The 11,812-nt window shown below is 38.3% G+C and overlaps 1 protein-coding gene across 1 annotated transcript in view; it reads left to right on the forward strand.

Moving 5' to 3' along the window:
- The window catches only part of mta3 (metastasis associated 1 family, member 3), an 85,540-nt gene extending 75,680 nt beyond the window's left edge, over window positions 1-9,860 (forward strand). Inside the window, exon 19 of the mRNA XM_061931778.2 lies at window positions 8,251-9,860. Within this exon, the coding sequence (XP_061787762.1) occupies window positions 8,251-8,422 (172 nt within the window). The 3' untranslated portion in view covers window positions 8,423-9,860. The remainder of the gene's footprint in view (window positions 1-8,250) is intronic.
- Window positions 9,861-11,812: the final 1,952 nt, after the last annotated feature.

Consider the following 11,812-nt stretch of genomic DNA (forward strand, 5'->3'; position numbering starts at 1 on the left):
GAAGTGAACCACAATTCAACTTCACTTGATTGGTTGCCAGTAAAACTAGAATATTTGTCCTTATTGCTGATTATTGATGCAGCGTGTTTGTGCGAGAGAGCCATGTGTTTTCATTAGGCCAGCGTCTAAATCAAGCAAAGCACCGAGTCCTCACAGCCGCCGTCCAAGCAGCCCTGCCGCCGCCGTTAAAATTAGCACCGCTAACTGCACTGCGCTGCTGGGTCCATGGGTAGAAATGTCTTTAGGACATTAAGCGGCGCTCGGCCTCGTATGGATCCATCGCTGTGCGTGTTTGTGTGCGTGAGGGAGGGAGGGCAAGCACACACTAGTATGTCCTCCTGTGATCTAGCGCCCTCTACAGTGGACGTTTGTGTTTCGCATAACAGCTCTTATTTTTATACCTGATTTTTGAAACACTGGCAAAAGAAATTGACTCCTCAAAAAAAAAAAAAAAAAAAGCCCATTGTAGCGGATAGTTGTATTTTGCATTTTTATCCATATTTGTATTGCTGACTAAGAACAAACAGCCACTGTGGAGGACACAACACGTTCTCAGCAGCATGTACCTGTGTGTGTGTGTGTGTGTGTGTGTGTGTGTGTGTGTGTGTGTGTGTGTGTGTGTGTGTGTGTGTGTGTGTGTGTGTGTGTGTGTGTGTGTGTGTGTGTGTGTGTGTGTGTGTGTGTGTGTGTGTGTTGTATTTCTACCCTTCTTGAGACATCAACACGGAAAAGTACCTTTCATATGAGGACCCTCACTGGTCAACATATGTAATAACAAGTGTTTGTAAAAAATTTGAAGTGCTCCCCCCTCTGGTCAACATATGAAATAACAAGTGTGTGTAAAAATTTGAAGTGCTGTCCCTCTGGCCAACATATGTAATAACAAGTGTGTGTAAAAATTTGAAGTTCTCCCCCCTCTGGTCAACATATGTAATAACAAGTGTGTGTAAAAATGTGAAGTTTGCCCCCTCTGGCCAATATATGTAATAACAAGTGTGTGTCAAAATGTTAAGTTCTCCCCCTCTGGCCAACATATGTAATAACAAGTGTGTGTCAAAATGTTAAGTTCGCCCCCTCTGGCCAACATATGTAATAACAAGTGTGTGTAAAAATGTGAAGTTCTCCCCCTCTGGTCAACATATGTAATAACAAGTGTGTGTAAAAATGTTAAGTTTGCCCCCTCTGGCCAATATATGTAATAACAAGTGTGTGTCAAAATGTTAAGTTCTCCCCCTCTGGCCAACATATGTAATAACAAGTGTGTGTCAAAATGTTAAGTTCACCCCCTCTGGCCAACATATGTAATAACAAGTGTGTGTAAAAATGTGAAGTTCTCCCCCTCTGGCCAACATATGTAATAACAAGTGTGTGTAAAAATGTGAAGTTCTCCCCCTCTGGCCAACATATGTAATAACAAGTATGTGTAAAAATGTTCAGTTCGCCCCCTCTGGCCAACATATGTAATAACAAGTGTGTGTAAAAATGTTAAGTTTGTCCCCTCTGGCCAACATATGAAATAACAAGTGTGTGTAAGAAATTGAAATGCGCCCCCCTTTGCCAAAATTGATTTAAAAAAATTACTAAATATGTATATAAAGACTGTAATAATTACTAAATATGTATATAAAGACTGTAATAATGAAGTAAATAATGAAGATTAAAAACCAATTACAAACAAAAAAATAAATAAATTTTAAAAAATAACTAAAAGCTTACCTTTTTTATATTTGCATAGTATGTATATATTATTAATGTTGTAAATACACATCTTTATATATCTAGAAAGGGTGGTCCTAAATAGGTAGGCATTTCTCTCAGGTCTCAAGAACAAATACAGGAGTGTGTGTGTGTGTGTGTGTGTGTGTGTGTGTGTGTGTGTGTGTGTGTGTGTGTGTGTGTGTGTGTGTGTGTGTGTGATGCAAAACTGCACTGAAGAAACAAAATTGACCCCGCCCCCAAAAAATAAATAAAATACAAATTCCACTGTAGTGGACAGTTGTATTTTGCATATAATAAATACACCAAAAAGAAAGGTCCATTGCAGGTATATGTTCCAGACACAGTGCCCTCTCTAGTGGATGTTTGTTTTTTGTTTTTTTGCAACAATTTGTAACCCTGTCAAGAGGAAAAAGCCCAATCACAACAAATGTCCACTGCAGTGGATGCTGGTTCCCAGGAGGATATGCCAGTGTGTGTGTGTGCGTGAGGGAGGTACAAACACAGAATGTGTACATCCTTTTGAAAACCATCGTCCTCTGCAGTGGACATTTACGCTTTGCGTAACAGGGCCAAATACAAATGTCCACTGCAGAAGACGCATGTTCTCCGGTTATACTTATGTGTGTGTATTCGTGTGAGGGAGGTTCACACACATGTACTCTAATATATTTTGTTAAAAACCAGCGTCCACTGTAGTGGACGTTTGCGTTCTGCATAACAGGGCTATTTTTTTTTAACCAAAATTTGCAACGCTCACCAAAAAAATCAATCAAACACAAACGTCCACTGCAGAGGGCGCTGGTTCTAAAGAGGATCGATATGCATGTGTGTGTGAGGGAAGTGCACACACACACACACACACACACACACACACACACACACACACACAGACACACACACATACTCAAATTATAACCTCCTGACAACCAGCGTTTACTGCAATGGACGTTTGCGTTTTGCGTAACAGAGGTTTTGTTTTTTTTACCAAAATTTGCAACGCTGACCAAAAAAAATCGACCAAACACAAACGTCCACTGCAGAGAACGCTAGTTCTAATGAGGATAGTTATATCTGTGTGTGTGTGTGTGTGTGTGTGTGTGTGTGTGTGTGTGTGTGTGTGTGTGTGTGTGTGTGTGTGTGTGTGTGTGTGTGTGTGTGTGTGTGTGTGTGTGAGGCAGGCACACACACACACACACACACATACTGGTTATCATTTGGAATGGGGACCAAGTTTTTGATCATGACCCTTTCTACAGGTTGTGGAGGCATAAAAAAAAGAGGTAAAATGTCCACTGCCCAGTTAGCTCATACACGTCTTTAAATCTCTGGGTTGATGAAGTAATGTGCTGATCATTCTTACTGGGGACCCTGGGGAAAAAAGAGTTAATATGGTTCATGGGGACCAAATTTAAATAATTTTGCATAATTCACACAAATTTGTACGTGACTACTGAGGACCATTTTAAAAAAAAAAAGAAAAAATACATTTAAAAAAAAGTTTAAAATGTTTACTTTTCAGTAAACATGTTTTATGGGCCAAAGCTTAAAAATCACGTAGGCATCTTCAGAATGGATCTGACTATCATTTAAAAAGGTTTCCCTTCAGGGGACCTGTTTTTTTTGTCCCCATACCGTCAGAGGTCACCTAAAGGTGACTCTGTAAACAGAGCGATGTCCCCATTAAGTAAGCATTGCCAGAACACACACACACTCACACACACGTTCTTGGATTTTATACCTTCTTGAGCCCTTTGAAAAATGCTCACCTCTTTAGGACCACCCTTTCTAGATATATAAAGATGTGTATTTACAACATTAATAATATATACATACTATGCAAATATAAAAAAGGCACTCTTTAAGTTATTTTTATTTTTTTTGAATTTTTTGTTTGTAATTGGTTTTTAATCTTCATTATTTACTTCGTTATTACAGTATGTCTCCATATACATATTTAGTCATTTTTTTTCCATCAATTTTGGCAAAAGGGGGCGCATTTCAATTTCTTACGGGGCGGTATAGCTCGGTTGGTAGAGTGGCCGTGCCATCAACCTGAGGGTTGCAGGTTCGATCCCCGCTTCCGCCATTCTAGTCACTGCCGTTGTGTCCTTGGGCAAGACACTTTACCCACCTGCTCCCAGTGCCACCCACACTGGTTTAAATGTAACTTAAATATTGGGTTTTCACTATGTAAAGCGCTTTGAGTCACTAGAGAAAAGCGCTATATAAATATAATTCACTAATTCACTTACACACACTTGTTATTACATATGTTGGCCAGAGGGGGAGAACTTCACATTTTTACACACACTTGTTATTACATACCTTGGCCAAAGGGGGGAGCACTTCAAATGTTTACACACACTTGTTATTACATATGTTGGCCAGAGGGGGAGCACTTCAAATTTTTACACATCACTTGTTATTACATATGTTGACCAGAGGGGGAGCACTTCAAATGTTTACAGACAATTGTTATTACATATGTTGGCCAGAGGGCGGAGCACTTCAAATGCTTACACACACTTGTTATTACATATATTGGCCAGAGGGGGAAAACTTCACATTTTTACACACACTTGTTATTACATATGTTGGCCAGAGGGGGAGCACTTCAAATTTTTACACACACTTGTTATTACATATGTTAGCCAGAGGGGGAGCACTTCAAATTTTTACACACACTTGTTATTACATATGTTGGCCAGAGGGCGGAGCACTTCAAATGCTTACACACACTTGTTATTACATATATTGGCCAGAGGGGGAAAACTTCACATTTTTACACACACTTATTACATATGTTGGCCAGAGGGGGAGCACTTCAAATTTCTTACACACACTTGTTATTACATATATTGGCCAGAGCGGGAGAACTTAACATTTTTACACACACTTGTTATTACATATGTTGACCAGAGGGGGAGCACTTCAAATGTTTACACACACTTGTTATTACATATATTGGCCAGAGGGGGAGAACTCAAAATTTTTACACACACTTGTTATTACATATGTTGGCCAGAGGGGGAGCACTTCAAATGTTTACACACACTTGTTATTACATATGTTGGCCAGAGGGCGGAGCACTTCAAATGCTTACACACACTTGTTATTACATATGTTGGCCAGAGGGGGAGAACTTCAAATTTTTACACACACTTGTTATTACATATGTTGGCCAGAGGGGGAGCACTTCAAATTTCTTACACACACTTGTTGTTACATATACTGGCCAGAGGGGGAGAACTCAAAATTTTTACACACACTTGTTATTACATATGTTGGCCAGAGGGGGAGCACTTCAAATGTTTACACACACTTGTTATTACATATGTTAGCCAGAGGGGGAGCACTTGAAATGTTTACAGACAATTGTTATTACATATGTTGGCCAGAGGGCGGAGCACTTCAAATGCTTACACACACTTGTTATTACATATATTGGCCAGAGGGGGAAAACTTCACATTTTTACACACACTTATTACATATGTTGGCCAGAGGGGGAGCACTTCAAATTTCTTACACACACTTGTTATTACATATATTGGCCAGAGCGGGAGAACTTAACATTTTTACACACACTTGTTATTACATATGTTGACCAGAGGGGGAGCACTTCAAATGTTTACACACACTTGTTATTACATATATTGGCCAGAGGGGGAGAACTCAAAATTTTTACACACACTTGTTATTACATATGTTGGCCAGAGGGGGAGCACTTCAAATGTTTACACACACTTGTTATTACATATGTTGGCCAGAGGGCGGAGCACTTCAAATGCTTACACACACTTGTTATTACATATGTTGGCCAGAGGGGGAGAACTTCAAATTTTTACACACACTTGTTATTACATATGTTGGCCAGAGGGGGAGCACTTCAAATTTCTTACACACACTTGTTGTTACATATACTGGCCAGAGGGGGAGAACTCAAAATTTTTACACACACTTGTTATTACATATGTTGGCCAGAGGGGGAGCACTTCAAATGTTTACACACACTTGTTATTACATATGTTAGCCAGAGGGGGAGCACTTGAAATGTTTACAGACAATTGTTATTACATATGTTGGCCAGAGGGCGGAGCACTTCAAATGCTTACACACACTTGTTATTACATATATTGGCCAGAGGGGGAAAACTTCACATTTTTACACACACTTATTACATATGTTGGCCAGAGGGGGAGCACTTCAAATTTCTTACACACACTTGTTATTACATATATTGGCCAGAGCGGGAGAACTTAACATTTTTACACACACTTGTTATTACATATGTTGACCAGAGGGGGAGCACTTCAAATGTTTACACACACTTGTTATTACATATATTGGCCAGAGGGGGAGAACTCAAAATTTTTACACACACTTGTTATTACATATGTTGGCCAGAGGGGGAGAACTTCAAATTTTTACACACACTTGTTATTACATATGTTGGCCAGAGGGGGAGCACTTCAAATTTCTTACACACACTTGTTGTTACATATACTGGCCAGAGGGGGAGAACTCAAAATTTTTACACACACTTGTTATTACATATGTTGGCCAGAGGGGGAGCACTTCAAATGTTTACACACACTTGTTATTACATATGTTAGCCAGAGGGGGAGCACTTCAAATGTTTACAGAAAATTGTTATTACATATGTTGGCCAGAGGGCGGAGCACTTCAAATGCTTACACACACTTGTTATTACATATATTGGCCAGAGGGGGAAAACTTCACATTTTTACACACACTTGTTATTACATATGTTGGCCAGAGGGGGAGCACTTCAAATGTTTACACACACTTGTTATTACATATGTTAGCCAGAGGGGGAGCACTTCAAATGTTTACAGACAATTGTTATTACATATGTTGGCCAGAGGGCGGAGCACTTCAAATGCTTACACACACTTGTTATTACATATATTGGCCAGAGGGGGAAAACTTCACATTTTTACACACACTTGTTATTACATATATTGGCCAGAGGGGGAGCACTTCAAATTTCTTACACACACTTGTTATTACATATATTGGCCAGAGCGGGAGAACTTAAAATGTTTACACACACTTGTTATTACATATGTTGGCCAGAGGGGGATCACTTAAAATTTTTACACACACTTGTTATTACATATGTAGGCCAGAGGGTGAGCACTTCAAATTTTTACACACACTTATTATTTCATATGTTGGCCAGAGGGGGAGCACTTAAAATTTTTACACAATCTTGTTATTTCATATGTTGACCAGCGGGGGTCCTCATATGAAAGGTACTTTTCCTTGTTGATGTCTCAAGAAGGGTAGAAATACAACACACACACACACACAAACACACACATGCTCTCTCTCTCACTGTACATCCTCTTGAGAACCAGCGTCCTCTGCAGTGGACGTTTGTGTTTTGCATAACGAAGCTGATTTTTTTTTTTTTAATCCGTCATTATGAACTCTGACAAAAGAAATCGAGCAAACACAAATGTCCACTGCAGAGGACGCAGGTTATCGGGAGGATATACAGGCGAGTGTGAGAAAATACAAGATGCTGATGGTTGTGAGGGGAGAAGAGCCGCCTCGCTAACGACGCCAACGTCTGGTTTGTCTCCTCCTCCGTCTCTTTCTCCCTCTCTCCTTCATTCTCTCTCAGTGTGGTGAGGAACGCCGTCAGCCACAGCCGAGAGAGATGGGAGTGAGAGGTCACGGCCAAAGAGGTGGAAAAAAGAAAAAAGAAGCAAATTGGCTTAAAAAAAGAAAAAAACATCAACCAGTCGAAGAGTCTGACTTGACTGCTGCAGTCGGCGCTCTTTTAAACCGATATTTTTACGCACTGCCTGCGAATTCTGCCCGGCAACACGCTCGTTCTTGTGTTTTTATTGATCAACGTAGATATTTGTGGGTTTTGCAGATTTCTTCTTTTTTTGGGGGTGGGGAAAAAATAAAAAAAATTAAAGTGCACGGATGGCACTATCTGCAGCGCTCCTGCAGATCCAGCAGAGGGTGCTGTCTCACAAGTCGCTCAATTTACAATACTAATCCAATCCAATCCACTTTATTTATATAGCACATTTAAACAACAAACATGTTTCCATAGTGCTGCACAACAATATCAAAAACAATACTCAAATATCCTTAGCTCCACTAATGACTGAATAAAAACAAAAAATAAATAAATATAAAACCAATACTAAAATTGTCTCGTAAAAAGCCAGGCCTTCAGAGTAAAAGCACACAAGTCAAATTGCTCACAGTCACAAAAACCACTGTGAAGGTGACACGGGGGGCGGGGCTTTGTGACAGGAAGTCCAGCCCATATTTGGAAAATGCAATATGGGTTATTTTGTGGCTCAGTGCTCACTGTTGCCTCCGGTGGTGCATGGTGGTAACTACCAGAAAACCTCGGAAAATTCACCGAGGGGAATGTAATATTTTTTTTAAGCTGTCAAAAAAAAAAAAAAAACCCACCAGTGAAGAAAAAAAAACATTTCTGTTTTTATCGACCCACTTCCTGTCCTGTGTCCACACCGCAGGAGGGCCAGACGGATGCTGTCGCGTTCCCAGCTCAGGCACGCTTGTCGGCAGCCCTGCGAGCAGATCACCCTCCGCAGGGCCTCCCAGGGGGTGCCCCAGGGGCTGGTACTGGGGCCCCCGCATCCGCACCCCAGCCTGAGGATGCGAGGCCCCATCGTCATCCACGACTGACCCTGTCCTCCCTCGGCCCTTCTCTGTACAGTCGGACACCCGTTCGAACGACTCGTAAAAAAAAACGCCACGCAATAGAAACACATTTTAACCGCTCCCCTCCCCCACACTTGCTCGCCAGTTTATTAGGCACACCTGGGTTTGACCCCCGTGCAGTGCGAGCATCTGCAGGCACACGCAGGAATGCCGCCATTCAAAACTTCCTTTGGAAAAACGGCCACATTTAGACGGTAGGGAATTGGAGATCGGCGTACACTCAGACGGCAAACGCACGCCACAACGCTCCGGTCCGTTTCGTCAAGTTGTACCAGACGGACCGGCCTTGGCGTGTTGAACACGCATGCCAAAAGCGTGTGTTCGTATGGTGCGCGTTGCCATGGCAACGGCAGGGGGGAGCCAAATGCTGCGATCATGGATGGGACTTTTGTGTTGTGACCTGTGATGTTTCTTTTTTTAAATTTCTTTTGTATAAAGCTGTTTTTCCCCCCGCCCCCTCAGTATAAAGGTGGGCGGGGCTTTGGGAAGGAATAAAAAAGGGGGGGGGGCATGCGGGTTCTTTTTTATTTCATAAATGAATGGCCATGTGTAGGAATATTCCAAATCTTTTGATTTTACCTAGAGATGTCTGATAATATCGGCAGTCCGATATCGGCCGATAAATGCTTTAAAATGTAATATCGGAAATTATCAGTATCGGTTTCAAAATTATCGGTATCGGTTTCAAAATTATCGGTATCTTTTTCAAAATTATCGGTATCGGTTTCAAAAAGTAAAATTTATGACTTTTTAAAACGCCGCTGTGCACACGGACGTAGGGAGAAGTACAGAGCGCCAATAAACCTTAAAGGCACTGCCTTTGCGTGCCAGTCCAATCACATAATATCTACGGCTTTTCACACACACACACACAAGTGAATGCAAGGCATACTTGGTCAACAGCCATACAGGTCACACCGAGGGTGGCCATATAAACAACTTTAACACTGTTACAAATATGCGCCACACTGTGAACCCACACCAAACAAGAATGACAAACACATTTTCGGGAGAACATCCGCACCGTAACACAACATAAACACAACAGAACAAATACCCAGAAACCCTTGCAGCACTAACTCTTCTGGCACGCTACAATATACACCCCCCGCAACCCCCTACCTAAAACCCCGCCCACCTCAACCTCCTCATGCTCTCTCAGGGAGAGCATGTCCCAAATTCCAAGCTGCTGTTTTGAGGCATGTTAAAAAAAAAAAATGCACTTTGTGACTTCAATAATAAATATGGCAGTGCCATGTTGGCATTTTTTTCCATAACTTGAGTTGATTTATTTTGGAAAACCTTGTTACATTGTTTAATGCATCCAGCGGGGCATCACAACAAAATTAGGCATAATAATGTGTTAATTCCACGACTGTATATATCGGTATCGGTTGATATCTGAATCATATTACATTACGGTATCGGTTAATATCGGATTACATTGTTTAATGCATCCAGCGGGGCATCACAACAAAATTAGGCATAATAATGTGTTAATTCCACGACTGTATATATTGGTATCGGTTGATATCGGAATCGGTAATTAAAAGTTGGACAATATCGGAATATCGGATATCGGCAAAAAAAGCCATTATCGGACATCTCTAATTTTAACGTATCCAATTACAGTAGTGTTCCATTCTCAGGTGGCCAATTGATGTGTAATATAGAACGACAGAACCAGTGACATCATCATCTTCAGATAATATCTCTGAAAATGTAAAAAGGAGGCAAAAAAAAAAGAAGACAAACCTCATCCGCTATTTACGGAGCCACTAAAGGGACATGGGGGAATTTCATTTTTTTATAATTTTTTATTTGATTTTTTTTTTTTTTTTTAGACATGTGTCTCGTGCGCACGAGAAACTTTTCATAAAGTTATAAAAATAGAAATAAAATGTTTTTAATTTTTATTTATTTTTTAGACATGTATCTCGTGCGCACGAGAAACTTTTTATAAAGTCATAAAAATAAAAATAACATTTTTATAATTTTTATTTATTTTATTTATTTTTTAGACATGTATCTCGTGCGCACGAGAAACTTTTTATAAAGTCATGAAAATAATAACATTTTTATTTATTTTATTTATTTTTTAGACATGTATCTCGTGCGCACGAGAAACTTTTTATAAAGTCATAAAAATAAATGTTTTATAATTTTTATTTATTTTATTTATTTTTTAGACATGTATCTCGTGCGCACGAGAAACTTTTTATTAAGTCATAAAAATAAAAATACAATTCTTATAATTTTTATTTATTTTTTAGACATGTATCTCGTGCGCACGAGAAACTTTTTATAAAGTCATAAAAATAAAAATAACATTTTTATAATTTTTATTTATTTTATTTATTTTTTAGACATGTATCTCGTGCGCACGAGAAACTTTTTATAAAGTCATAAAAATAAATGTTTTATAATTTTTATTTATTTTATTTATTTTTTAGACATGTATCTCGTGTGCACAAGAAACTTTTTATTAAGTCATAAAAATAAAAATACAATTTTTATAATTTTTATTTATTTTTTAGACATGTATCTCGTGCGCACGAGAAACTTTTTATAAAGTCATAAAAATAAAAATAACATTTTTATAATTTTTATTTATTTTATTTATTTTTTAGACATGTATCTCGTGCGCACGAGAAACTTTTTATTAAGTCATAAAAATAAAAATAATTTTTTTATAATTTTTATTTATTTTATTTATTTTTTAGACATGTATCTCGTGCGCACGAGAAACTTTTTATAAAGTCATAAAAATAACATTTTTATAATTTTTATTTATTTTTTAGACATGTATCTCGTGCGCACGAGAAACTTTTTATAAAGTCATGAAAATAATAACATTTTTATAATTTTTATTTATTTTATTTATTTTTTAGACATGTATCTCGTGCGCATGAGAAACTTTTTATAAAGTCATAAAAATACATTTTTCATAATTTTTATTTATTTTATTTATTTTTTAGACATGTATCTCGTGCGCACGAGAAACTTTTTATAAAGTCATGAAAATAATAACATTTTTATAATTTTTATTTATTTTTTAGACATGTATCTCGTGCGCACGAGAAACTTTTTATAAAGTCATAAAAATACATTTTTCATAATTTTTATTTATTTTATTTATTTTTTAGACATGTATCTCGTGCGCACGAGAAACTTTTTATAAAGTCATAAAAATAACATTTTTATAATTTTTATTTATTTTAATTATTTTTTAGACATGTATCTCGTGCGCACGAGAAACGTTTTATAAAGTCATAAAAATAAAATTTTTATAATTTTTATTTATTTTATTTATTTTTTAGACATGTATCTCGTGCGCACGAGAAACTTTTCATA

Source organism: Nerophis lumbriciformis, linkage group LG39, assembly GCF_033978685.3.
Source record: "Nerophis lumbriciformis linkage group LG39, RoL_Nlum_v2.1, whole genome shotgun sequence".
NCBI classification, from domain to species: Eukaryota; Metazoa; Chordata; class Actinopteri; order Syngnathiformes; family Syngnathidae; genus Nerophis; species Nerophis lumbriciformis.